We start from the raw sequence: 27,936 nt of genomic DNA on the forward strand, positions 1-27,936 counted from the left end.
AAGAGATAATAAACTATGAATGCCATAAAGGCATATGAAAAAGCGGGGGAGGGGTTTTGTGGTCATATCCTCTTGTTGTCTATTTTATTTCCAGAAAAGTAAATATATAATTTAAATACAGATTTAGATCCTATTATTCGGGAAGAGGCTATGAAACCTTTTTATCTATAATGAAGTAGTCAAAATTAGAAAAATTAGTATTGTTATTTAGAAAAATCTTGACAAAGCATTCGCAAAATGTGATACATGTATTTGATCAACTTTTTTCGAGCTTAAAAAGCTGTAAAACACAGCCAATTTGTATTCTTTACGGTTTTGGATTAATCACATGTTCCTTACAAATAAAGAAAGACAGAAAAAAAGTATTCAAGCCCATCAATGCTATTAGAATTAGTCTAATTGTAAAATCATTTAAGAGTGATTAGATCAAGTGCGGAAAAAAAAAATACTTGTAAAACATTAGACAAGGAAGATAAACACGGGCCTTTTATTGAAGGGTATATATATTAAGAATAGTTGTACAAAAGTATTAGTAGATTGTTTCATGTAATTTTTTTAGACTGTAGTTTTACTTATAGGCTCAACATAGTGCTGCCCAAATTTAATGTCAATTTCGTTTAGCCATGTGTCGTTAAGGTACCACATATTTTGTTCCATTAATTTTGTCTTTTTATCTTCACCAATCTATATATTCACAATTGAAGCTATGTTAGCCATACTATTTTTATATTATTTTTCTTTGTTTACCAAATAATTCGCGTGAACAATAAAGGGCTTGATGCTATGCTGTCGAGGAAGATCAAGATTGAAATAAACATGGCCATTAGGAAAATATAAAAGATCCAACAAGACAATTCCTGTCGTACGAATATCTAAATCCAACTTATTTAAGGCGGCATTCATAGCTCCTTGCTGTGTCAATTTTTCATTCGTATCTTGTATAACAATGGTTTCTGCCAAGAGTCGTTTTGTGATCGCCGTAGGTCGCATCAAATAAAATCCGCTGTTGACTTCCTGTTGATCTACGCCTTCCTGCTGAAATAATACGCTTGTCTGGGGTCTCATTTTTACCATCGTGTTCATATATTCTACAATTTGAGGTCTCATCCAAACAATATCAATATCTGAAAAAAAGACGGAAATATCCAGGTAAAGCAATTGTTGTACAACTAATGTTTTCGCGTGTGTGATAATACGATATGTTTCACTAAAATAGAGAGAGAAGCTTGCTTCTACTTGTTGATGAAACCACGTATCAGGTATCTTTGCCACCTGACGATCGTAACCTGCTAAAACGAGGTGCTCATAAAGCTTATCATCCAAGCAGAAAATAATAAACTTTGTTACTTCGGTCCGTTTAAGCGATTCTATCCAATTGTAAACATGGTTCCGCATTCCGTAATTGGCTGTTGCAACGATAAGGATTCTATCTTTTAACAAGTTTTCATTGATTTTGTCTGTTGTTTCTTGAGGAAGTGGAGGAAATTTGATATCAATACTAGTTTCTTCATTCTTCATTTCCAATGGCTGTTCTATGGGGATAGAATTGCAAAGACAGCTATTATTCAAAGATGAATCATTATTATAATGCGATATTGTATCAGGACGAGTGAATATGTATGTAAAGTATATAAATGGAGTTGTAATAAGAATTAAGGAGGCTAATATAAGCCTTCTTTTTTTATCTGTAATAGAATGCTTGTACATAAACACAAAAATAGGAAAAAGAGAGAGAGAAAGAGAAGATCATGAAATTTGTCTGTATTTAAGCTCAAGTAGTACTGATCAAATTAGGAAAGTGATGATGGGAAAGTGGCTTGTCCAATCTCGTTATTTCCCATAAAAGTAATTTAAAATTCTTTTCATTTTCGCTCTTTTTCTCCTATTACAATTGCAGGAATGAGTGAGCATAAAGTTAAAAAGCCTTTTAAAAAAATAATTAAAAAGAGAAATTTACAACCACCACCAATACATCCTCACATTGAACAAATTCAAACTGAAATAAGCTTACTTCAAGCAGAGCTGGTAATTATTCAAGCATAAATATTTAAATAACAACAACAAACTCCTTAAAATAGGATGAGCTAGAAGTAAATGGAAAAGAATTAAACCAAGAAGAAGAAATGAAGAAACAAGTAACAAAGGCTTGTCTTGAACGATACCAAACTACTTTAACAAAACTAGTAAGTTTGTTTATGAAAAATAGATACACATATTTTATTAAAAACATACACATATCATCATCAGACAGACTCAGCTATAAAAGATAAATTACGCGCCTATCACGAAAATTATATCGAAAAAGAGATTAAATACAAAGTAGAAAATCAAACATTAGCCTTATTACAGTTCTTTTATATCGTTCGACTTGCTCAGCATGGCCTTTTTTCAGCTATTGAAGTGGATAATGCTTCAGACAAACTATTCGCCGTTACTGATTTTTGCGATCAACTTATTGGTGCATCTGTTTATGCAGCAAAAGATCCTTCTTATAAAAGTCGATCTTTCAAAAGAAGATTTATATTTGATACTTTGAAAAAGTTTGAAATGGGTTCAGAAGACATTGTAACAAAAAATGTTACTTTTAAGCAGCTAAAGACACTGTTTGATGATATTTGGAATAATACCATAGATGAACAAAGAGCTTTAGAAAAAGTCAAATCAAATGATGCCAACTGGCTTGTTATACCAGCTGATGAAGCAGGTTTGTGCTGACTGCCTTTCCTCTTTAAGTACTAAAACATATAAATTAGCACCAGGTAATGTCATCTCGCCTGCTTCAGAAGACTCCAAGAAACTACCTGTTCCTCTTAGCCAAGAAAATGAATCAGTCAATCAAATGGAACAAGAATACGCAAACAATGAAGATGTCTTTGTTGTCAAACAAAATGGACACCAGGATTACTCTACGGATGAAATCTTGAGCAAAAAAAGCAGTAAAGCAAGTGAAAAGGATGAACATGATAATAATGACGCTCAAGCAGAAATAAAAGAGGAGCCAGGTGCCCATACTGAAATGGGAAAGTTTGATAACGTTGAGGAAAAACACGCAAAGGAGATCAAAGATGGTACTGTAAATGCAGAATATAGTGAAGTAAAGGAGACGAAGGGCAATAGTACTACAGACGTAGAGGAAGTTATGAAAGAAGAGGAAGAAAGTTTTCAAGCCAATGAAGACGAATTTGCAGAAATCAGGGAAGAGACCGATTCTGACAAAAAGTACACCGAATCAGATATTTCTGCTGATAATTGGAGAGTGAGAAATTCAGACAACAATAGTTTTTACGGAAGGGGAAGAGGAACCGCCCCACGCGGATTTAGAAGAGGAAGTCGAGGAAGATACATGCGAGGCAGAGGCGGAAGAGGAGCTCCACGTGGAAGAGGTAGAGGTAGAGGCTACGAACCTCACACAGGAGCAGAATAAAAAAGATACCAAATACATCTTCTTGCAATTTTACTTTACACTTTATTTAATAAAGATTTTTGCTTGTACATATTTTATATCCACCATTTTTTCCATTCTTCATAGTCGCTCTTGTCCCCATCAAACACGAAATTAACATGTTTTATCTCTGAAAAGCCCTCTTTTAAAGTAGGTTCCTGGAATTTGGATTTGAATGTTCTGAATACAATACTGCTAATCAAATCTCGGTTAGATTTATGAATTGCTCTATAGTAGTTGTTATGCTGTGCTAAATCTTCATTTTGGCCAAAATAGAGGCATCGTACAGGTACATTTGCTTTTTGAGCAAGATTGATGTATAGCTGACGCGTTGCTATTTCAGGATTTGTATTATCAATCACAACTGACTGTTGATTTTTTAATGCTTCCTGACATGCTTTGATACACTTGTCTCTTGTTTTTAATTCGTCCTGATTTACGTAAATATATCCTTTGGGTACAAGATGCTTTTTAACAAAACTGGTTTTTCCACTAGCTGGATACCCAATACATAAAATTAATTCATTCTTGTCAGATGCAGGGAACGAAGGAGAAGGTGGAGAGAAAGCAGGCACTATATGAATTTTATAAAGAAAAAGCTAAATACAATACGAAAAGAATGCCAATTACTTACAGTTAGTTGGATGTTCTTTCGCGTTAAATCCCCACCATTTGAATGCAGCTTTTGGTTCGTTCAAAAAGAATTCCTCAGGCGTATGAAATGGGATACCAATGTTATATGCAAACTTTCTATCTCCACATGAATGGTCTTTTTTAGGTTTCCGTTCTCGGCCTGCAGCATCGCCGACATAAAAGCTGGTGTCTTTCTGAATAGATTCGCCATGGTGTTCTACAAACCAATCCCACATGCCTGTCATCGGTTTCCTATACTTGTCCTTTGCTACTGCGGCCATAAAAAATACAGGGGTAGTAAGCTGATTCAATATGTTTCCTATCTTAATTTTGAAGCTTTGAATCTTTTTTTCCGAGTTGAGTCCGTTTTGATTCGAAAAAACAACAATTTCATAGCTATTGTTAATTACTAAGTTGCAAAGAATAATCTTTCACCTTTTTATTTTACCCTTCTGCATGTAGTTCCTCAATGCGTTTTGGCAAATTAGGATGCCACCAACGCCAGTCATGTTCATCTTTTGCAAAAGTACGTCCACTCTTGGTCAAAATCAGCGTGCCATCCTACATGCAAGGTTAAATTTCTTTCTAAAGCACCATTTATATCTTACAAGATCGAATGCTGCGATTTTATTTCTTTTAGATTCATTTCCTTTGGTTTTGCCAATTAAAACCGTATCTAAAGCATTTATCCACTTGACTGATTTGTTACTGGCTGAACGCATGTTGAAAAAAGGGTGTTCTGTTTCTCTTTGTTAGTCCAGCCAAAAGTGCTTGCTCAAAAGGAAACGCTACCTTTTTTGGCTTTTTTATTTTGTTCAGGGCTGCTGCGGTCAGCTTTGTGTTTCATGAATTAATGTAGACTAAAATAAAGCACGACAAAAAGATCATTTATTTTTTTAAGAGGGTATAAATAAGGTGGGAGTATTAATTGTTTCGTTTCTTGGTTGCTTGTCGTTCTTGTAGATCCTTTATCACAGTCTGTAAAAGAGTGTGGAGAATTAGAGAAAGTCATTTTATAAGCCTAAGAATTTTTACCGCTAGTGCTTCTGGATTTGCACCTCTTTCACATAAAGATATACACAAGGCAACGGTATCCCGATCAAGACCTGTATTTAAAATAGTTGCCATTTCATGTAATACTATAATACAATATTGTAAGCAGTGGTTAAAACATTCACATAATCTTGTTCTTTACTGTCGATGGTCTCTTTCACTTCAAGATTTCTTGTTGGTTCCATTAAGTTAAAATTAAAAAAAGAAAAATCGTTGAACGTCACATTGACCTTTTGATTTTTTTTACATGGAAATAATCTGTGAAATCACTGGACAAGTGAGGCACCGGCGTAAATTAACCAGACAATTGTTTTTCATCGATATCCAACCAATTGACGGATCTCAGAAGTCTCAAATTTACTTTCGAAGTGATGACAAAAGTCAAACCGATTTTGAAGTTCAAAGATCTTACAAGGCCTGCAAGCCTGGCCAAGTCATTCAAGTCCAAGTAGGTCAGCCAATCGATCCTTCTGAGCAGCAAAATAAAGATTACAAGGTTTGGCAGTCAAATCGACCAGTGAAAGTAGTAAAAATGTATACGGGTGACCTACCATTTGTTCAGGATCGACCGTTGGCTACCACGAAGGAAAAGACAGACATCCGACAAAGGGATGGTGTTTTTTTAGCGAAATCAACCATTTTATGCAAGTTCTGGGTGAATAAGAACGTCTGCATCAAAGGCGACGCCTGTCCATTTCTTCATCCTTCAGGGAAAGAATTAGAGGAGCAGAGACAAGTATGGATAACTGAACGAACAGAAAACCGTCTCAAGGCAACACACGATCCAAATGATCCACATACTTCTAAAAAGCCACATGCACTGAGAGCTTTGGTTTTTGCAGCATGGATACAAAAAACATTTGAACAAGAACTAGCGCATCCTGGTATCGTGTTGGACATTGCCGCAGGGAAAGGAGAAGTCTCCATGTTCCTGAGTCGTGGGTTTGGTGTTCCTTCTGTTGTGATTGAACCACAAGAGAGAAAGCGAACAAATAGCTGGTTTGTACGTCTTAGGAGGCTCATGTATCGATTCGAAACCGGGTCACTTGAGCGTCCAAACTGGGAAAATCAACAAATTACCATTGACTTTGAGCATTGGCCATACCCAATCGAACCTCAATACATGTATACCTATTTTGATAACGCATTTCTTAAAGAACATCAGGAGCTGGTCTCTGGCGCATCTTTATTAATCGGTCTCCATCCAGATCAAGCAACTATACCGATTGTAGATATGGCGATCAGACTGCGTAAACCATTTGCTGTCATACCCTGCTGTGTGTTTAGCCAAGAGAATCAATCAAGAAAGTTAAAATCTGGGGAGGTGGTCATGACAACAGAACAATTGATACAATATATTTGTGAGAAAAATGTGCCAAGTGGAGAGGTTAAAACAGATTATTTAGCATTTGAAGGGAAAAATAGAGTTGTTTATTGGAAACCTTAAATTAAAGAAGACTGCTGTATAACCATCCATTTGTTTTCGTCATGATTTCTTGACTGACTTTGTCTACTTTTAATTGATCCTTGCCAGAAACACTTATTATCACTTGTATACCATCCTTATCTTTCCATAAAGGATAGCTGCCGATTTTCACTTCATTCATCGCTTGAGATTGTATTTCTGTTAGAATATCTGCAATCATCACTTCAGTTTGTTTTGTAGCTATTTCATTTCTATAAAACTTTGACCCTGACATTAATGCAAGACGCGTTTGAAGTGAATTGAGTAAAACTTTGAAAAGTACAGGTACACCAGGAAGTATATAAATGTTTTCATTTACAACAACAATCGGAATTGGTATATCTCTTTTCTCTTTCAATAGCCGTGCTGGGTATGGAAATGTAGCCATGCGGGCATGATTCTTGGTCATTTTTAATTTTCCTTTTTCGAGTTGTTTTTCAAAATATTCATATGTTTCTCCGTCCAACTTTAATTCAAGATCATAAGCAGCTGCTATTGCCTCATAGGTTATATCATCATGTGTTGGACCTAGACGTTTTATGTTAAAAACTTATTCTGACCCTCTTCTTCTTCACCTATTCCACCGCTAGTAAATACTATATCATATGTTGATGATAGTTTCCTGACAGACTTTGTAATATCTTCTCTGTTGTCACCAATAATTTGAACACATTTTAGCTCAATTCCTAAACTGAACAGGATCTTTGCTATAAAATGCATGAACCGTACAATCACTGGAAGGATAAAAGTTCATTGCAATTACCCAAATAGTGAGAATTGGTGTCCTGCGTTTTTCCTGATAATATTTCGTCTCCAATAATACAGCATGCTGCAGTTATTGTTCCACTCATAATTATAAGCAGTGGGAAAAAGGTTGTATATGGGTTTAATCAACATAAAAAGAGGTGTTCGTCGGCTGGGTTAGAAAAACAATGTCCTGTTATTAAATTTCATATCTGATAGTACTGAATATCATACAGTCATTTGCGTTTGAGATTCAAGACTTTTTTCTGATCAATTAATATTTTTTTCGCTCATTCAACTCTTTTGGTAATCATTCAATTTTTTGTTAAGTGATACAACTTCCTTAGCTATGGAGTTAATAAGAAGAAAAAATGTGAACTAAAGTTTATTGTTTTCAATTGTATGTAGTTCCTAACGCAATCCTTGTTGCCTCAGCTTTGACACATACTAATATTTTCTTTTCTCTTTTTTTTTCTAAGTGAGCCATCGCTTAGACCAGAGCTAGGTATGTACAACTTTTTCTACCTTAGCTTCGGCAACTGTTGGATTTTGAAGTATTTTATTCATCTATCAATGAGATAAATAAACAGAAACATACTTTTTTTTATTTTTTTATCCTTTGACATAATTTATGGTTCTTGCTTTTTGCTCGTAAATAATATATGCAATGAATTAAAAATGTTTATATTTATTGTTCTTTCTTGACTACTACAGGAGATCCACATGCTTTTCTCATGTATGAAGTTAAATCAATGGAACAATCTTTAACTTTAAGTGTCTTGAAAATCTTTTCATTCGTATCCTCTATAACTTGCTTTATATAAAATATGTCAGATTATCAGATTTGAATAGAAAAAAACTACTATAGGTACTTACTTTTATTTGGTCTAGCTTTTGAATAATGGTTGGAATGAGCATAATATCGTCGACGTTGTCTCGAACAACAAAAAACTGACTCATCTCCACCATTCGATATTGACCATTATAAGCTAAATCCATTTTGAAGGCTGTTACTTTGATACCTGTTCTAACTGTTTTGGTAATAACTCGATAGATGACATAATATAGATTTACCTTCGACAAGTAACCCAACCACTTCTGGATTCTCTACTTTGTATAGAACCAATTTATCTAATGCCAACTGCATTTCTTTACCCAACTTTATCAAATCCTTCTCAAGATTTCCATTACCATAGTTGCCATGTTTTTTCACTTCAATTATGAACAACTCAAACTTAATAGTTGATATAGGATCAACATAAACTACAAAATCTGGTATCATCAATTGACCATCACTGCAATAAAATGTCATACGATATGTTAACCTGTTAATAAATTCAGTTAGAAAATTTAATAATCACATAATTGTTTTTTATACCCACTACTCAAATTTAATGCCTTTGCATGGTGAGGTGATGCAGTTTGAAATAAAAGGGCGTAACGTTTCAATAATTAGATTTGATTCGCATTCTTTGCTGCTTGACAAATTCAAAAACCCATTTAAAAGTGACGATACTATTCTTGTTGCAACTTTTCCTTCGTGGTCACCACAGCTTCTTCTGGCATCATCAATTTTTTCATTTGCTTCATCCTCATTTATGCCATCCTCTTGCAACATTTGGTTCATTTTGTGACAGACCATATTACGCTTTCTCTTACTGCTTTCAAGCTCTTTTTGACGTCCAAATCTTTCATTATTGATGTCATTTCACCAGGGCTCATCTTTGACAACAGACTTGAGTGGTTACTGGAAATCAAGAATATAAATGATAAAGCCCTAATTACAGATAAATATAATCACTCAATAGATAGTTAACTAGAAAATTATAATAACTTACAATGTACGACGCACTGACAAGCTTTTTCTCATCCAGGCACCCTTCACACATTCTTCACGAAATTTTCTAAGCACTGCAGTCATGTCAATATTTTTATCTACCATCTACTACACAAAAATGAATTAGTAAATTTATGTAACTATCACATTCTTTAATACAAACTTACTGGTGCGCTTTGGTCATCCACATCGCCAAAATCTGTTTCACCATAAGAGCTACTGATGTAGACTTTTAAGTACTATCACACCAAATAAATCTCTGGACAAAATATTGAAACAAAGTTTTGAAAAAATATGGCATGTAAGTTCAAGACCAATTGATACATGTGAACCTAAGCTTGGGATTTCAAGTGCTTATTTGGAAAATATATCCATAAAATAACTTTCAGTATTCTACTGCGTCGGTTTTAGCTTTAATAATTGCTTCATATCGCCTCTTCGTGCTTCGAACGAATCGGTCGGCAAACTCATTATCCGGCCTTACACACTCTTTTTGTAAAGCCACCTTCAACTGCTGCAAGTTTTTGACGGACAATCTTTTTCTCTCAATTTGTCTTTCAAGAGCATTCCAAACATGCTCAACCGGGTTCAAATCAGGGCTTTGAGCAGGCCGGTACTTAAAACCTTAATTTGGTGGGTTCCTTCCACTATTGAGCATAATCACCTGTATGACAGAAAGCTCCATCCTTTTGGAAGATAGAATCCCTCTCCTGATGCACTGTGACATTTGTAAACCAAGAATGAAACCTGTTGGCCAAAATATTGATGTATATTTCTTGGTCTGCAGAACAGGTATCAATAATTTCTAAAGGTCCAAAATCCCCTCCTCAAAAACATCCCCAAACCATAGCACCACCACCGCCCCACTTGACTGTAGATACTATACTTCTTTCGTCATAACGCTCTCCTTCTTTTCTGAGTATTCTTTTACCACGTTTACTGCCTCCCATACAAAAGCGCGGCTCATTAGACCAGACAACATTTCTCCATTGGTCTTTGGTCTAGTTGAGGTGTCCCTTCGCCCAGCGAAGCCTACTTTTGCGGTGCCTTGCAGTCAATCTAGGCTTGTGAGCTACTCTATATGATTTGAAGGCAAGTTGATTGACATACGATCGAAGAGTTTCTATACTAACAAAACATCTAGCTTTGCTAATTCTATATTTGTTTCTTTATGAGGCAAAAGGATCCTCTCTGATTATCCTCTTCAAGTGCCTTTCAGTTCTTTCATTTATTTTTAATGGACAACTTGTTTGCTTCTAAGGCAAAGGGCTGCCATAGTTATCTATCTTGGCTTTTATATCTCGCATAATAAACTTGTTCAATCCAACAAGTTCTGCAATCTCTCTAATCATGTGATGTGTTCTAGGAAGATAAAAAAACATCCATGCTTTACTTCCTTTTGTTTCATTTTCGGATATAATTAAAGGTCGTGTGCAGTCTATGGAGATTCTAGCTGAAATGTTTTTTTTAATGAATTGATGGAAGAGGAAAGACAACTTTATTTTGTTGTCCGAAAATTATTTTGCTTTTTTTGATTTATCGGGGTTCTTCCAAGACCAGTCAGCTAAGCTATGCTCTTCAAAAAGTGCTCTTTTGAGTGGTATAACTATACATAGGTTAACAATACAGTTAAATATTTAAAACAAAATATTTACTGGAAGAACTTCCAGGGACTGTGTCATAATAAACGCTGCCAATTACTGCAAGCTCATTATTTTCAATATTCAAGGTGTTATTGTTAGTGGTATTGTTCTTTGGTTTTCTTTGGTCTATTTTCCAATGTAGACTTGGCATCCTTTTACATATTACCTAAGAATTAGTTTACATAAAAACAAAATCATTTTGAAATTTAATTTATCCTCCAGTTTTGTAAAAATTTTGAAGCAGCGGCAGTTTTCCCAATGTCATTTGAATCTGCTTCCATTAATTCTTCTAATTTTTGTTTTAGCATATTTATTAATTGACGCGTTGGAAGGCGAAGATTTTCTCTCAAGATCTTGATAAGCATCTTTTAGGCACCATTGATCAGCATTCGTACTTAAAAAGTAGCTAAAAACCATGGTAATAAGAGAAAGAAGCAAGAAGCAAAATGTGAACAATCAAACAAGTTTATGAATAATATGATAATTACAAGAAAAGCCATTATATCGAAAGGTTTTTTTAAAAGCTTTATTCTCATGAATCCTCTGAAAATGTTTTGGGACGGTTTGTACTAACCTGTACTCGCAATAAAATATAATTCTTGAGAGAATTCCATTCGACCTTGAATATAAAATTTGGAGAAAATAGAAATCCGCACATAAAAGTCGAATTTCAGAGCTAATAAAATAGTAACTAATACCAGACTACGGAAGGAATAACTAATGATTTATTGATAATAATATGGGGATATTTATATATTCCTTTTGTTTATGATCATTTGCGCCTTCGTGCAGGTAAATGGTCATTTTCTCATGTTTTTCTATGTTTCTGTATTTTTGTAAATTTATGAGGCGACACAGCCAAACCTATACCCACACAAAAACAAATCAATTGAAAAAAAAGAGTATTCTAAAAGAAAACCAGTCAATGAAAATGAATATTTCTTTTGGAATTTACAGAGATGAAAATTACGCACTGTATATGAATACCTTTACCATTCTTAGAAACATAAATCAGTAGCAGAAAACGAAGGGCTTCTTGATAGTCAAGTTATCCTTTTGGATATTAGTAGAGAAGACTAGGAACAGGTTGTATTTCTGCTTTAAATATTTCTACCTGTGCTGTGAGTATTTGTATGGATTTGTCGATTTGTGGTGCATTATTGTTTTGTTGAATGGTATATCTTTGATAGTGTACTGTTAATATGCGCTCCAAATGCACTGTTGGATACACGCAAATACTGTATATGGGGATAATCATTGGTTATGTGGTTTGTTTTGTTGACGGTGGCTACTTCCAATATTGACGAATAGAGAAAAGAAGGCTCTAGCAGTGCTTATCAGCATGGCAAAATAAATGTCAAGACAAAAGAGAAGTTATTTTAATTGATTTAGTTAGCTCAAATGTTAAAAACAAACTAATATTAATAACAACTAGCTTAAAAAAAAGTGGTTTCTAAACTCTAATCATCAGGTTGACTAAACTCGAGTAGCTTACCCACATGATGCGGAACGAATGCAGACCATACTTCTAATGTTGATGAACAGAGAAAAAAAAAAAAAAAAAAAAAAAAAAAACAATGACTATTTTTGAATCTCAAACGCAAATCACTGTATTCGTATAAAGTTAGCCTTCTTCACGGCCTTACGTAAAACTATCAGTTAACCCACACAAATAATTAGATTGAACCACATTCTTCTTGCTATGCAAATATTTATACGTAAAATTGTACTATAATAGCAGAAAAATGAACTTCAAACTTTTTATTTCTGTATACTTTGAATGAGTGATAAATGAACTGTGCCTCATATACATTGAAATAAAAAAATTTTATAAATAATTTAAACCTCAATTAAGCGCATGATGTCCAATTATACATCATTTTCGACCGAGGCAGATCAGAAGAGGGAATAGAAGCTAAAAAACCCTTTATAGGGTCAAGGATAAAGATGATAGGGAAGGAAGGGAAGGAAGGGAAGTAAGTGTAAATGTTAGAAACACTGGTGCAGAGATGAGAGGAACCAATCAAGGCCAATTTGATCTAGTTGAAGTGGAATTTTTGCACGTTGGAGGTAGTCCGGTTAATAAATGATGTACAAATAGTAGGCTATCGAAGAGTTCAGGGAAGGACAGCTTGAATTGAGCACGGTTTTCAAATATGCAAGAATTTAATAAATTATCAATGTACAATCTTTTGTATTGAGGTAAACAAAACTATAAGTAACTAACAAAACAAAGCAAGTATAAAGTTCTTAAGGTTGCTAGAACTTATTTAAAAAATTAAGTATTCTTTTATAAGCAAGATGACAATTGAAAAAGCTAGCAAATATTGTAACATGCACTTATGAATATATGGATATCTAAATTAGAAACAGCAGACTTTTCCAAAATTTCCAACAAAAATGAATGCTTTACGTGCGAATAGCTGATAGACTCTCTATGTATGCAATTTGAAGCAATGAATATACCTAGTAATGCATAAAATAAAGATTGGTCGCTTGTCCTCTTCAATAATATGCTTTGTACATTCTAGTGCATTTACATTTTTTATGCTATAAACCGTAAAATAGGTTTTTGGAAGAAGAATATTTAGTTACAAAATAAAAGCTAATTGTAATTATAAGGATTTATAGATATTCTACTACTAAATTTAGCGACTGCCTTGTTAGATAGCCCATTTAATAAATTGGGGAGAGGGATTTTCTATGAGTGTCCTTGGCCGATTCAGCTAATGGAGTTAGTTTGGTCAAGTTTTGTTTTGTTTTTTTTTTTTTTTTTTTTTTTTTTTACCCTTGTTTCCATACGGAGCTTTTTAGCTTCTTTTACGTCTCATTTGGTTTGGCTTGGATAATTGTGATGTCTTGAAACACCGTATGCTCATTTAAGCCTTTAAATAAAAGTATTATTTAACAGTGGATATAGATGCTGGGTTTAATTTCCTTCTTTCATAACATAATTTACCCCACATCCGGAATAAAACTAAATCCGGCAATTCAACGGACTCCGTAATTTTTTTTTTTCCTCCTTGCGATTCAAGCATACAGCTGTTGAGATCCTAAAGATCAATATTCTTATACCTATTCAAGATATTTATTCTTTCTTACAATTGAGGGAGAGGTTGTCTAAAAGACGTTAGATGTGCAGATAACATTCTCTGGGAAATTTGAGCGCATGCTTTTTCATTCATGTGAAGCTTTTTGTATCTATGATAAAAAACACTACCAGTCAAGAACGAGAACCTTTGATTGCCATGAACATGAATCCTTGTTTTAAAAAGAGATATCGCATGTTCATCTACGTTTTTGTATATAATTTAAAAAATCAGCATGTCGGGAATACAATTCCTTCATTTTACAAACATTTGTACACTGCAGGGACCAACCCTGCTACTATATAGCTATTTTTGTAAGGAAACGAACTTTAAATATCTCCAAACAATTGGCTGGGATGATCCTTCCACATACACAATCTGTCGGGAAAAGATTGGCGAAGATTTCTAGACATTATAAAATAAATTGACGGCCTTTTCGAATCTTTTCAACTTCATTTGACGGTTTAAATTTTATAATTTGTCAAGCTTGAGTTTATCACAGTATTTGGACTGTTATGCATTTTTACTTTAAGCCAGAAATATATTTAAAAAGAGCTATTATAATATTTTAATTGTAGCTTAGAGTAGCTATTTGACTATTTAGTAAAAATTAGTGACTATCCAAAACTGTTATTCGACTATACTTTAAAATTCTGAAAATGAGCAAATTGAAAGTGAAATAACTCTATTTACGTAATTCGGCGAAACAGACACACAAATACGTCACGGAAAAAATTATTTAAATACAATTCTACACGATATAAGTTTCATTCTATACATTTCATTTATAAATAGTATACACTTAAACTTTTTGTATATATTGTAAACTTTAGAAAATGTATCGGTTGTCAACGATTTCTAAAGTGTCCAGCACACTCCGACCTTCTATTTTATCCAAATTGAAGCAGTCATCAATTCGCACTTCTATCGCTTCTTTCCACACCACCCGATCTCGTTTTGCAGCACCTGAGAGTAACGATGGCTTTTTACATGGCAACTCTGCAAATTATATTGAGGAAATGTATGAAGCTTGGTTGAGAGATCCTTCTTCAGTTCATTTGTCATGGCAAGTCTATTTCAAAAACATGGCTAATGGTGTTTCTCCCGGTCAAGCTTATACACCACCCCCTACTTTAGTTCCCTCTGCTAGTGCACGTTTACCTGTCTTGCCTGGTGATGGTATATCGAGCAGTGCTGGTTCTACTGAGGTGATCGATCACATGAAAATCCAGCTCATGGTGAGAGCTTATCAAGTTCGTGGTCATCACGTTGCCAACTTGGATCCTCTCGGAATTCAACACGCTGATCTTGATGCCACCACGCCTCCCGAGCTAGAATATGGTTACTATGGCTTCAGAGACACTGATCTTGATAGGACTTTTACTATTGGTCCGGGCATTTTGCCTGCATTTACTCGTACTGGTGCTACCCTTACTCTTCGTGAAATCATTGATCATTTAAAAAAGATTTACTGTAAGTATAAGCAAAGAAAAACTGTTTGGGTCTTGACGGTATTGTAGGTGGTTCTATTGGTGTAGAATACATTCATATCCCTGATCGTGCCCAATGCGACTGGATTCGTGAACGTATCGAGACTGCTCAACCTTACAAGTACTCTATTGATGAAAAGCGCGTCATTTTCGATCGTTTGACTTGGTCAGACAGCTTTGAGCGTTTTGTTGCTTCCAAGTATCCTTCTGAGAAGCGTTTCGGTCTTGAAGGTGGTGAGACCTTGATTCCTGGTATGAAGGCGATGGTAAGTTTAAACAGAAATTGAAGGCATCTATGAAAAAAAGATGACTTATAAATATAATGTAGATTGATCGTGCCGTTGATCTTGGTGTTGAATCTGTTGTTATTGGTATGCCTCACCGTGGCCGTTTGAATGTTCTTTCCAACGTTGTTCGTAAGCCTAATGAATCAATTTTCTGTGAATTCAGTGGCTCCATTGAACCTTCTGAAGAAGGATCTGGTGACGTCAAATACCATCTTGGCATGAACTACGTTCGTCCCACTCCTTCTGGAAAGCGTGTCCACCTTTCATTAGTCGCTAATCCTTCTCACTTGGAAGCTGTTGATCCCGTTGTTCTTGGTAAGACCCATGCTCTTCAATTCTATGGCAAGGATCCTAAGGGAGAAAAGGCCATGGCTGTCTTGATGCACGGTGATGCTGCATTTGCTGGTCAAGGTGTTGTTTATGAAACAATGGGCTTCCATGACCTTCCTTCTTATTCTACTGGTGGTACCATTCACGTTGTTGTTAACAACCAAATCGGTTTCACCACCGATCCTCGTTACGGTCGTTCCACTCCTTACTGTACTGATATCGCCAAGTCTATCAATGCACCTGTTTTCCACGTTAATGGTGATGATGCTGAAGCCGTGACCTTTGTGATGCAATTGGCTGCTGACTGGCGTCAAACCTTCCACAGAGATGTTGTGATTGATTTGGTTTGCTACCGTAAGCATGGTCACAACGAAACCGATCAACCCATGTTTACTCAACCACGTATGTACGAAGCTGTTAGTAAGCAACAACCTGTTGCCAAAAAGTACGAGGAGCAATTGAAGAAAGAGGGTTCTCTTACTGAAGACGATATCACTGCCAATAAACAACGTGTTTGGAACATTCTTGAAGAAAGCTATTCTCGAAGCAAAGATTACAAGCCCGAGTCTAGTGAGTGGTTGTCTAGCTCATGGCCTGGATTCAAATCACCCAAGGAATTAGCCGAAGAAAACTTGCCTCACTACCCTACTGGTGTTGCTCTTGAAAAACTTCAAACTATTGGAAAGGCCTTAACCACTCTCCCACACAACTTTAATGTTCACCGTAACTTGAAGCGTATCCTCCAAAACCGTGAAAAATCGATAGAAGAAGGCAAGGGTATCGATTGGGCCACCGCTGAAGCCTTGGCTTGGGGATCCCTTCTTACTGAAGGTAAACACGTCCGTGTGTCTGGCCAAGATGTCGAACGTGGAACTTTTTCGCAACGTCATGCTATTCTTCACGACCAAAAGAATGGTAACCGCCACACCCTCTTGAACCACATCAGTCCTGAACAGGGTGTCATTTCTATCTCCAACTCATCCTTGTCTGAATATGGTGTTCTCGGTTTCGAATTAGGTTACTCTCTCGTCAACCCTGACTCGCTTGTTGTTTGGGAAGCTCAATTTGGTGATTTCGCCAATACTGCTCAAGTCATTATCGATCAATTCTTGGCTGCTGGTGAAAAAAAATGGCTCCAACGTACTGGACTTGTCTTGTCTTTACCTCACGGTTATGATGGTCAAGGACCTGAGCACTCCTCTGCCAGAATTGAACGCTATCTTCAATTATGCGATGACTATCCTTACGACTATCCCGCTCCTGAGAAATTGGAAAGACTGCATCAAGACTGTAACATGCAAGTTGTCTACCCATCTACACCCGCTCAATATTTCCATGTCTTGCGTCGTCAAATCTGTCGTCAGTTCCGTAAGCCCTTGATCATGCCTTTCTCCAAGTCCTTGCTTCGTCATCCTCTTGTGAAATCCGACTTGCAAGAATTGACTGGTGACAGTCATTTCCAATTGTACTTGCCTGAAGAGCACCCAGAGGGTCTTGTTGAACCCGAAAAGATCAGAAAACATGTTCTGTGTACCGGTCAAGTATACTACACTCTCTTGAAGGCCCGTGAACAACATCAACTCAATGATGTTGCTATCTCTCGTGTTGAACAATTGAACCCCTTCCCTTATGAACAAGTCAAAGAACACGCTGATAAGTATCCCAACGCCGACATTGTCTGGTGTCAAGAAGAGCCTTTGAACATGGGTGCATGGCAACATGTCCAACCTCGCATCACTACTTCCTTATCTCAAACCCAACATCATGCTGGTAAGAAACCTATTTATGCTGGTCGCGCACCTTCTGCTTCTGTTGCTACTGGTAACAAGAAACAACATTATCAACAAGAAAAGGATTTTTTGGCAAAAGCTTTGGAAAACTAAATAAATAAAAGCATACATATCACAAGATAAACCTCATTCGCATATATATTTTGCTCTCTATTTTTCTATTTAATAAAAGAAAACTTTTATAAAAAATGCACTCATGTATATGGTCTCGGCGTAACTTTTTTATTTGATTTGAATGGAGGAATAACTTGTGATGACTTTATAGTACCTTTATCTGAATACTATTTAAGTTGCTCTTATTTTTTTTCATTATGGTTCTATAATTCAGAATAAAAATAGTATAAAGAACAAAAGTTTTATGACACATGGTATTGATTTCAATATGCTTCGTTGGAATATCTAAGTACACAGAGCTGAAACCAATTACTTTAAAAAGAAATTAATGCATTGGACAATGGTTAAGATATAACGGCAAATGTATTAAAAAAGCATTTATAAAATTACTCAAATAAGTCTTTGGTAAAGGAATTTATGCAAAAGTAAAGCTAATCTTTTCTATTCATTGTTTGTTCAATAAAAAAATATGTCGAAAAAATTTAAGCTACTGATACAAGTGGTCAGAGTATAGAAGTTGAAGATATTATATCCATCGTGGATAAGGTTTGTTATAATAGATCTGATTAACGGATGTGGTGTATTCATGCGGATATTAGTGCTAGTAGGTTAATGCTAAAAATATGTAACAAATATTTACTTGGTATAAACGATGACGACCAAATCATTGGCGATGATTTGACGTGTGGCATTGAGTTACCAAGTAATGATGTGACAGTGGAGGAAATTCAGAATGCTTCGTTCGGCAGACATTAACAAAGATGAATTAATTTAATTATGAAATATTCTTAAAGGTTATAATAACAGCAAGCGTTATAAACATTAAATCAACTATTTGATATCTATATATACTTTTTAAAGTAAATAGAAAAGCTATCTTTTAAACATTTGAACATAAAAAATATTTTATGAGAAATCGTTTTTCCTTGTATTAAATTTATAAATTAATATACAGATCTCAATATATCAAGACTTACCTGTGCTCAATAATTTACTTGTAAAACACTTGAAGGTAAAGTAGAACTGAGTCTAGTATAGTGGTTTAATGAAAAAGAAAGAATAATCGGAGTGCAAAACTAGAACTTTCCTAAAATTGAGTGTGTTCCACTTTTTTCGCTTCTTTATTTTTCTATTATTCACTCATGAGTCAAGTAGAACAAAGTGCACTTTTACTTAAGCGACAATTAAAAGGCAAGTAAAAAACCAACTTTTTACAAAAACTTGTCTTGTTACTTTTAGTCATTCCAAAGAATGAGCTTTTTTACTAAAGTTTTATTTTATTTTTATTTTTTTTAAATTTCTTAATCTAGATCTACAAAAGAATCCTGTTGAAGGATTCTCTGCTGGTCTTATAGGTGACAATATATATGAAGTAGATATGCGAATTGCTTCATTATTTTTGATTGTCTAATTTTTTTTTTCTTTTTTCTTCTATGAAGTGGGAAATCCTTATCATAGGTGCTCCAGATACTTTATAGTAAATATAATGATTTGACAGATATGTCATTTATGCAGCTATGTGTACCCATAAACTTTTTATAAAATAGTGAAGAAGGATTCTTTAAAGCTCGTCTTTCATTTCCAACTGTATGAATCATAAATAGAAAAAAAAAAAGATTAAAACAATTAATTGTTATATATTCTTTCATAGACTTATCCTATTGAACCACCTTCAATGGTATTTTTAACAAAGATGTATCACCCAAACGGTAAATTTCAGGCACAACAAAAAAAATTGAATCTAATTTTGAAGTGAATAATAGTTTACCCAGACGGGACAGTCTGTATTTCCATACTGGTAAGAGCCCCTCTCTTCTCGTATAGGATACCTTTTATACAAACTGATTGATTATAATGTAGCATCCACCAGGAGATGATAAATATGGTTATGAACATGCAAGTGAACGTTGGTCACCAGTACATACAGTAGAAACCATTTTACTATCTGTTATATCTATGCTTTCAAGCCCTAATATTGAATCACCAGCTAATATAGAAGCAGCAGTAAGTAATCATAAACCATATATAGCTTATGAATATTAAATATATACAACAGAAAGAATATCGTGACGATTACCCACAATTTAAAAAGAAGGTGCAAAGATTAGTTAGACAGTCAGCTGAAGATATGTTGTAAATAGAATAAAATGTTCACCTTTTTTTTTCTACTTTGATTAAAAAACCACTATATTTCTTTTATTTTTCTAAAAGTAAAGAAAACTTCGACTAAATGCTTAGAATCTTTTTAGTAAATACGGATGTACACTTTTTTTATGAAAAAATGAAGAGGAGCAATAGAAATAAAGAGTCAAAAAACATGGAATAAATTAAAGTATGATAGATATAAATAAAGTCGAACTCTAACAACTATAAAGAGATCCTTACAAGCCACAATCTATTGAGCTTCACAACAAAAAGGAACAGGTAATAAAGAGTCCATAAAAGCCGCATACGCCAAAATGGAAAACCTTTTTTATTTAAATAAAAGGAATACCTCGACGAGCGAAAAGTTTGAGGACTCGGTCCGTAAAAACTATGACTAATCAGCCAAAGCAAAAGGTTCTATTAGTGTTCATTTTGAGGAAATTCAAAAGTATTTGCGCAAAATGTACGAAAATAAACGTATTTCAGATAAATCTAAGAAAAACTGGGGCACAGCTCATTAAGTAAAATTTACGAACCTTTATCTTTTTTAGTGTTGCAGTATTAGTAAATTCATTCTTGGCTCATCATTTATAGCTATATTATCTTTTGTGTTTATTCCTTACGAATAAGCTATTGTATGAAAGTCCAATTCAGTGAATAGATTAGAATCAGGTATTTGCCTTGTTTTATTTTTACATTTTCATTGATAAGCCATATAGATGAAAGGAAACAGGATATAAGGCTTGTTTTTTTAGAAGAAATCAATTTCAATTGAAAGCAGTAATGTATTTCTTTTCTTTCTTTACGCTTTTGTTATTATTATAGGACCAATTCTGATCTTCTAGTGGAAGCAAGTATTCTCTTTAGTACTGAAAAAGGAAGAGAGCTTTTTTTTTAAAAAAAAAAAAAAAAAAAAAAATCAGTTTTAGTCAATAAAATAAGGAAAGGAAAAGCGAGAAATTATAATGGAACAAGTAGAGTCTCTAGCAAGCCCCCTTAAATATAATCTGACATTTTATTTTTATATACTGTTTACAAATCAAGATCTAGTCCATTGAACATTATAGCAGTGGTTCAATCTACTATTATTACAATCGAATTCAATATACCTCTTTCAATCCAATTAACGCTCTGCCATACATATGTTGCGACACAACTAAACGTGAGCGATTCCTTACAATACATCTTCCACCTTCGAAGAAGCAGTTACTAAAGGCATCATTCAAAGCTGGTTCAGAGATTTTTCATGATTTTTTGCCACCTGTTATGAGCATTGTTCCATAAACAGTAGTGCCAGACTTGTATTCAGACCTTATTTCTCTGAGACTTCCAATATGATACATGCTCTATGAGCCACACTTCATTTTACATATATATAAATAATAGCAATAATAAAATCTTTTCCCTGATATCTTTCTAATGTAAACAAAACATAAATTCTTTTTTTTTTTTTTTTGGAGGGAAGGATATAATTTAGTGAAAATTATACTAGAAATAATAATTCAAAGTTGCATTATCCGAAAGAATGGTACTATGGGCGGGTATGTATCACATTTTTGTCAGCGTTGGTATTGCATGTCGTACCTAAACTAATCCTAGTTGACACCACTCTGACCAACAATAAGATACTGTTGTCCGTAGAAGAAAAAATTGAATTGTTTATGACTGTACTGGATGATACTTGTAATGATGGTTTGTAGTGGAATTTTCCAAATGTGTTGGAATTCAAGTACCTGTTTGCATACTTTTTTACGTCTTGAACAGAATATCCTAGCTCAAATGCTTCGGTACTTGATGCGAATCTAACTGAATGGGCTTGAAATTATGTTGCATCGATTTCTACTGCTTGTATTGCTGTTTTTATCCAACTTACTACTATTGTGGGTCTGACCGAGAAGGAGACTACGTCTTTTTTTTTTTCCGAATAGGCCAAGAAAAGTGTATGGTCAATAGGTAGTCTTTCACAAATGGTTGCTGTTTGTTGGATAAATATTAGTAGTTCTCACCGGGCACAGTGGTTCGTTCAGATATTCCCTCAAGATAATTCATCTAAATTTGCTGATCCTATAGTCATCGATAATAGCCAAGCTAATGACCATTTTGGGTTTATCCTTCAAACTATTGATGATTCGATGCGTTTCATTTTCAAATTATTGTATACCAAATTTGGCACAGCAGTAGTGGTGTCACTTGTCTTGTTCTTTTTAATCTCTGCGCCTTGATTTGCTTCAGAGCCTGCAGAATTGGTTTCCAAGGTGGATATAGATAAAGCCTCTTGGTCTTCCAATTCTGCTGAAAAGTGTCTACTGCTACTTCTGGATCCAAATTCAGTGCCCAATAGTGTGGTAGTTGCTTATTATGTCTTGCGGCAAATGCATCCACCTATAACAGCCTCCATTGTTGCTGTATTTGGTCTAACACAGCTCTTTGAATTGCTGATTCGTAAAGCGACCGTTTGATTCTGCTCAATATATATTCTTCATTATTCTGGACTCCTGGGATGTGTTGGTAAATTATTGCTCAGTTTTTGTATTTGTATTGCAAAATCTTCTTTTTTTTTGTAAATGGTGCTTTTATTTATGGTGTGTCTGTACAGCGGCTATGTGTTGTTAAATACTGAGGAATTAATGATGTCGTTCCCCTGCATTTATGGCGTATTTCAAGATAATTGTATTATCGGAAAAAAAAATTTTTGATTGTTGAATTTTCGCACTTTTTGCGTGGAGTTGTTGTGGGTTAGGCGTGCTAATATCTCTCGATTAATAAAATTAACAAATAAGTCAAATAATTGATGAGCCTCCTGATCCTCTTTATTAAGTAAGGACGAGAGAGAGAGCTCATTCGAAGCAAACTACGTCTTAGAATACAACAATACAGTTTAGAGTCTGAGGTAGTACGGTACAAGTTGTGTGAGCTACTTTTCGTACGATACCAATCAAATGATTAGCTTAAGAATCTTTTCAGTGACTTCACACAAGACTAAGGAAACTACTAAGGTAAATACGGCAGTTACCTTGCAAAAAGTACCGTCCTGAGTTCTTTTACGTTTATGGATTGTTGGATTTCTTTAGTTCAGAATTCTGAAGTGGTTACTAGTGGGGAGCTTATTCCCCAACCTGTATTTGGTGCATCTACGTGTGTTATTACCTTTGGAGTCTTCTGTACTATCTTCTGCATTAGCAACCCGTTATTCTTGACGATAAACTGTTCCCACTAATCTAGTTCTCGCAGGCTTATAGAGGACAACTTGCATGTTGTTTCCTAGTTCTGATTCGGCATGCTCAGCGTTTTTGATAAGTCCGTTTTTATATATCTGATGTATAATAATGTTTCGCCTATTGCCGGAATCAAGAATATCTTCTTCTTAAAAGGCTGATGATTCATCCACATGACCTTGGATAGCTAGAGACAACAAATATAGCAAATATCTTGCCCAAAGGAATCATTAGCTTTGTGAGTTATAATTTCTGCTAGATTCATTAACTCCTTTCATGTTAGCTTTCAAAGTATAATAGCTATGAGCAATATAAGTTCAGTAATGGCTAACCTCTGTATGTATGATATTTAAGGAAAAAGTTAGATTTCTTTATAAAAAGAGTAAAGATATGTGGAACACAGAAGCAAGATGACCTGGTGATGCTTTCAAATGAATTTCAGAAGATACTAATGAACTATGAAAGTAATCATCTGTATTTAGCAACCTAATTTACGATATGGCTCTAATGAAATGGCTCTGAAAATATATATCATTCTTATGTGAATATTATAGCTCTTATATAAGCACTATAAAATATATATGCGTTTCACTTAGGTAAATATAAAATGATAATCATTTGCAATTTGTATTTAGCACGAAAACTATAATATTCTGGTAGTGTTTGTCAAAATATGCGCTTGATTACAGCTGAAGGCAAGCAATACATCGTATTTCCTGTTTAATAAACTTCTCAAGTTGAAGAAAGCCATGTAAGAATCGTATTAAAAACTCGGTATTAACAGCAAATAATAGATGTATAAACAATCAAAGTAGAAAACTGTGAGTTTATCAAAGCTTACTTTATAATTGGCCGACGCCGACCCTTGACTTTTGAACGAAAGTTGATTTCTTATTGGCCGAATTTGGTTTCCATTTTAGTTGGAGTTGGAGTGAGTAGACTGTGTCTGAAACCCTTTTTCTATTGTTGAAAGCGCCTTTTACTTTTTTCTTTTTATTTATTTATTTTGCAAGACTATGCTTGAAGAAAGGTAACATAAAATGCCTTGAAATTAGAGTAGATAAATTGACTACAAAAAAATAGTCTTTCAACAACAACACAAAGAGATGAATTTCGACCTCTTAATGTAAAAGATGCTCTCACCTACCTTGATCAGGTGAAAACCAAATTTGCTAATCAACCAGACATATACAACCACTTTTTGGACATTATGAAAGACTTCAAAAGCCAACTGTAATTGAAAAGAAAAAAAAAAAGTATTTGCTCTTGTTTACACAATCTAACGTATTATTTATAGTATTGATACACCGGGTGTTATTGAACGCGTATCCAGTTTATTTAAAGGACACCCCAACTTGATATCAGGATTTAATACATTTCTACCACCAGGATACTCTATCGAGTGTAGTATAGATGAAAGAGAGAGGAATATGATTAAAGTAACAACTCCTTCAGGCACAACAACTATTTCAGATTCAGAGCCGTTAAATTTAAGACAAGATACTGTGGAGCAAAAGGAGACTACTGGTCCTTTAGAGATCAATCATGCAATCACCTACGTTCACAAGATTAAGAATTATTTTTTTAATCAACCTGATGTTTATAAAAGGTTTCTGGAAATACTGCAGACATATCAAAAAGGAGGGAAGCCTATACAAAAGGTACCCATTTGTTTTATTCATGTAATTAGTATGTATATTAATACATGTACTTTAGGTCTACGAAGAAGTCAAGGTTTTATTTAATGGATCAACAGAATTATTGAATGAATTCAAACAGTTTTTACCCGAACCAAAGCAAAAGAAAAAAAGATCAGGCAATATTCCATCTTTAAGCATATCAAAGGTATTTAGTAGGAAACGTAGAGTCAGTATCCATCTTATGTTATTATAATAGAAATCAAAACATCATCATTATAAAGAAGATGCTGAAACATCTGATGTACGTTCCGGACCCAATGAAGAAATGGAGTATGCAAGGCCCACATTTTCTGCAGAAGAAGCAGAGTTCTTTGATAAAGCCAAGACCTATATTGGCAATAAGGTGACCTATAATGCCTTTTTAAAGGTACTCAACTTATTTAGCCAACAAATGGTGGATCAGAATGTACTTGTGAGTCGCGTTGAAAGCTTTATTGGTGGTGACAAGGAGCTGTTTGATCAATTCAAGATCTTGGTTGGTTATAATGGAAACGATGAAATCATTGAGAATGTGCCTGTATCGAATCCTAAGCCAGTACTAAAGGAAGATAGTGAAAGAGATACTGCCATTAATTGCGGTCCTAGCTATCGACATATTTCCAAGGCATGGCAAAATAATGTTTGTTCTGGTAGAGATGCTTTATGTTGGGATGTACTCAATGATACCTATATCTCTCACCCTACCTGGGCAAGTGAAGACACAAACTCAGTTGCATCTAAAAAAAATCAATATGAAGAAGCGCTGCACCGCGTAGAAGAGGAAAGGTGAGGAAGCACAAAATACAATGACCTTTACAAATAATATATAACATATTCTGTGTATAGATATGACTATGACTTGAATATTGAAGCAAACTTAACCACAATTGCTTTGCTTGAGCCTATAATGAAGAAGATAAGCCTCATGACAGCAGACGAGAAGACAAGCTTCAAATTGTCTTCTGACTTTGGCAGCTCATCCAAAACGGTCTATCAACGTATTCTCAAAAAGGTCTATGGTGCTCAAAAAGGACTAGAAATCATCAATTTACTACACAGCAATCCTGCACAGACAGTTCCTGTCGTCTTGAAGCGCCTAAGACAAAAAGACGATGAGTGGAAGCGCGCACAGAGAGAATGGAACAAGATTTGGAGAGAAGTTGAATCGAAAAACTATTGGAAATCATTAGATTACCAAGGTATCACCTTTAAAACAACCGATCGAAAAACACTGGCAACGCGGTCCTTGGTAGCCGAAGCAGAAGCGGTAAAGCTATTTAACTACGAATTCCAAGATGCATCTGTTTTTAAGGATGTCTCGAGGCTTGTTTACTTCTTTTTGGGGCGTCAACCTGTTTATAATCCAGATGACTGTGAATCGATGCGTCGGTCTATGAACATGATTATCCCAATGATGTTTGACCTACAAGATGTTGAACCATCCATCATGACTGTAGAAGATATTATCATGGAGGAAGCTGATGATGATGAGTTTGACGACAAATCGTCTGTTCACTCATTGGATTCTCTGTCAGCTAGTCAACAGTCAAAGAAACCTTTAGGGAAAAGATCATCGAGAAGAAACAGATACGATAGAGATGATGGGCTGTTGAAAAATGTTTTAATGCGCAATACAGGCAGAATACAGTCCTCTTCTGATGAAGAAGATGCTGATGACGAGGAAGAACAAGAGCAAATAAAACGGGAGACGTCAGTAGAGGAACAGGAGCAGCAACAGGAAGATACCGAGGATGAACAAAATGAGAAAATGGAAGAAGATCAAAAAGAAGAAACGGAGAAAGAGGTGTCTAGTGAACCAGAGAATCAAAGAATGTATCATTTTTTTGCAGACAATGGATTTTATTGCTTCTTTAGATTATATCAAGCCTTGTATGATCGTTTGTACAAAATGAAAAAACTAGATTCAGAATTTAGAAAGAACCGTGAAAAATCCAAGAAAGCTTGCAAAGAAGCGCTTGATTTAGGCATCACACCAAGGCGTTTTAAAGGTTTTTTTTTTAGACAATTAGGTTTCTGTGTGTTTAACTTGTATTTATTATCTCTGAGTAGCACTCAAAATGGATACTAAAAAAGGTTACTACAATGTGTTACTTGCACTGATTGACAAGCTATTTGAAGGCGATATTGATCAGCAAACATTTGAAGAGAGCGTACGTTATATATTTGGAGCTGATGCATATATCTTGTTTACCATTGATAAACTCGTATTATCGCTTGTTCGTCATGTAAAGTATAACCACATATTTTATGACTTATATAACTCATTATATATGCAGATTCACATAATTATTACGGATACCCATTCACAAGAATTATTTGACATTTTTAGCACAGAACATAGAGCTGAGCAATTGAATCAAGGAGATGTCATGACCTACAGAACAAAGATTATGAGCATGCTTGACCCTACGGAGAATATATACCACATTACTTTTGTAAGAAATTAAGATGTTTTCCTTTTGTTACTTATTTTTTTCTGCTGCTTATAGAAACTCCAAAGTAGAAAATTGACTATTCAGCTATTAGATGACAATAAACAATTAAAAAAATCACACTTGAATGAAGCAGATTATGATGAATATGTAGCCAACTATATTGATTGGGCAAAGGAAACAAAGGGCATTGATCAATCATTGCTAACTCAAAGGTTTTTGAAAAGGTAATATTATTTCACTAACACCAAAAATAATAATAAAAAAAAAACTTATTCCCTTCTTTTTAATAGAAACTTGAAAGACTATGAACAACAACCAAAAGGCATTACTGTTCATTCCGGTTTACAATACAAAATATGCCGAGACACATATCACATGTTTTATATCATTGGCACAGAAGACGTTTTTGTTCGTCGCTGCTCATCAAAGCACCAAAATAGTGTGAAGATGAACAATACATGGAAAGAGTGGCTAGATAAAAAATGGGATGGGACGGTTGATAAACTTGAAGCGGAACAAGAGAC

The 27,936-nt window shown here is 34.8% G+C and overlaps 11 protein-coding genes across 11 annotated transcripts; 5 read left to right on the forward strand and 6 right to left on the reverse strand.

The window, feature by feature from the left end:
• Window positions 1-555: 555 nt before the first annotated feature.
• On the reverse strand, window positions 556-1,518 carry RO3G_14062 (uncharacterized protein; the record flags this gene model as incomplete). The annotated part of the gene is made up of 2 exons (XM_067668646.1): window positions 556-684; window positions 748-1,518. The coding sequence occupies 2 exons, from the start codon at window positions 1,516-1,518 to the stop codon at window positions 556-558; spliced, it is 900 nt and encodes a 299-aa protein (XP_067524747.1).
• Window positions 1,519-1,899: 381 nt separating this feature from the next.
• RO3G_14063 (uncharacterized protein) lies at window positions 1,900-3,424 on the forward strand (the record flags this gene model as incomplete). Its single annotated transcript, XM_067668647.1, has 4 exons — window positions 1,900-2,025; window positions 2,079-2,183; window positions 2,248-2,704; window positions 2,754-3,424. 4 exons carry the CDS (start codon window positions 1,900-1,902, stop codon window positions 3,422-3,424), a joined length of 1,359 nt encoding a protein of 452 aa, XP_067524748.1.
• Window positions 3,425-3,498: 74 nt separating this feature from the next.
• RO3G_14064 (uncharacterized protein) lies at window positions 3,499-4,797 on the reverse strand (the record flags this gene model as incomplete). The annotated part of the gene is made up of 4 exons (XM_067668648.1): window positions 3,499-4,016; window positions 4,077-4,471; window positions 4,524-4,636; window positions 4,684-4,797. The coding sequence occupies 4 exons, from the start codon at window positions 4,795-4,797 to the stop codon at window positions 3,499-3,501; spliced, it is 1,140 nt and encodes a 379-aa protein (XP_067524749.1).
• A 578-nt stretch (window positions 4,798-5,375) lies between these two features.
• RO3G_14065 (uncharacterized protein) lies at window positions 5,376-6,575 on the forward strand (the record flags this gene model as incomplete). Its single annotated transcript, XM_067668649.1, has 1 exon — window positions 5,376-6,575. The coding sequence occupies one exon, from the start codon at window positions 5,376-5,378 to the stop codon at window positions 6,573-6,575; it is 1,200 nt and encodes a 399-aa protein (XP_067524750.1).
• Window position 6,576: 1 nt separating this feature from the next.
• On the reverse strand, window positions 6,577-7,444 carry RO3G_14066 (uncharacterized protein; the record flags this gene model as incomplete). Its single annotated transcript, XM_067668650.1, has 3 exons — window positions 6,577-7,121; window positions 7,154-7,300; window positions 7,357-7,444. The coding sequence occupies 3 exons, from the start codon at window positions 7,442-7,444 to the stop codon at window positions 6,577-6,579; spliced, it is 780 nt and encodes a 259-aa protein (XP_067524751.1).
• A 581-nt stretch (window positions 7,445-8,025) lies between these two features.
• RO3G_14067 (uncharacterized protein) lies at window positions 8,026-9,258 on the reverse strand (the record flags this gene model as incomplete). The annotated part of the gene is made up of 5 exons (XM_067668651.1): window positions 8,026-8,151; window positions 8,214-8,359; window positions 8,412-8,662; window positions 8,834-9,025; window positions 9,176-9,258. The coding sequence occupies 5 exons, from the start codon at window positions 9,256-9,258 to the stop codon at window positions 8,026-8,028; spliced, it is 798 nt and encodes a 265-aa protein (XP_067524752.1).
• Window positions 9,259-10,691: 1,433 nt separating this feature from the next.
• On the reverse strand, window positions 10,692-10,968 carry RO3G_14068 (uncharacterized protein; the record flags this gene model as incomplete). The annotated part of the gene is made up of 2 exons (XM_067668652.1): window positions 10,692-10,780; window positions 10,830-10,968. The coding sequence occupies 2 exons, from the start codon at window positions 10,966-10,968 to the stop codon at window positions 10,692-10,694; spliced, it is 228 nt and encodes a 75-aa protein (XP_067524753.1).
• A 3,774-nt stretch (window positions 10,969-14,742) lies between these two features.
• RO3G_14069 (oxoglutarate dehydrogenase (succinyl-transferring), E1 component) lies at window positions 14,743-17,896 on the forward strand (the record flags this gene model as incomplete). The annotated part of the gene is made up of 3 exons (XM_067668653.1): window positions 14,743-15,379; window positions 15,427-15,662; window positions 15,725-17,896. The coding sequence occupies 3 exons, from the start codon at window positions 14,743-14,745 to the stop codon at window positions 17,894-17,896; spliced, it is 3,045 nt and encodes a 1,014-aa protein (XP_067524754.1).
• Window positions 17,897-19,350: 1,454 nt separating this feature from the next.
• On the forward strand, window positions 19,351-20,054 carry RO3G_14070 (uncharacterized protein; the record flags this gene model as incomplete). Its single annotated transcript, XM_067668654.1, has 6 exons — window positions 19,351-19,394; window positions 19,465-19,504; window positions 19,569-19,626; window positions 19,681-19,715; window positions 19,778-19,921; window positions 19,974-20,054. 6 exons carry the CDS (start codon window positions 19,351-19,353, stop codon window positions 20,052-20,054), a joined length of 402 nt encoding a protein of 133 aa, XP_067524755.1.
• Window positions 20,055-22,175: 2,121 nt separating this feature from the next.
• On the reverse strand, window positions 22,176-22,460 carry RO3G_14071 (uncharacterized protein; the record flags this gene model as incomplete). Its single annotated transcript, XM_067668655.1, has 2 exons — window positions 22,176-22,414; window positions 22,445-22,460. The coding sequence occupies 2 exons, from the start codon at window positions 22,458-22,460 to the stop codon at window positions 22,176-22,178; spliced, it is 255 nt and encodes an 84-aa protein (XP_067524756.1).
• Window positions 22,461-24,293: 1,833 nt separating this feature from the next.
• On the forward strand, window positions 24,294-27,887 carry RO3G_14072 (uncharacterized protein; the record flags this gene model as incomplete). Its single annotated transcript, XM_067668656.1, has 11 exons — window positions 24,294-24,307; window positions 24,361-24,510; window positions 24,575-24,938; window positions 24,994-25,122; window positions 25,174-25,742; window positions 25,803-26,965; window positions 27,027-27,202; window positions 27,254-27,412; window positions 27,467-27,636; window positions 27,703-27,820; window positions 27,879-27,887. The coding sequence occupies 11 exons, from the start codon at window positions 24,294-24,296 to the stop codon at window positions 27,885-27,887; spliced, it is 3,021 nt and encodes a 1,006-aa protein (XP_067524757.1).
• Window positions 27,888-27,936: the final 49 nt, after the last annotated feature.

Source organism: Rhizopus delemar, genomic scaffold (genome assembly GCF_000149305.1).
Source record: "Rhizopus delemar RA 99-880 supercont3.13 genomic scaffold, whole genome shotgun sequence".
NCBI classification, from domain to species: Eukaryota; Fungi; Mucoromycota; class Mucoromycetes; order Mucorales; family Rhizopodaceae; genus Rhizopus; species Rhizopus delemar.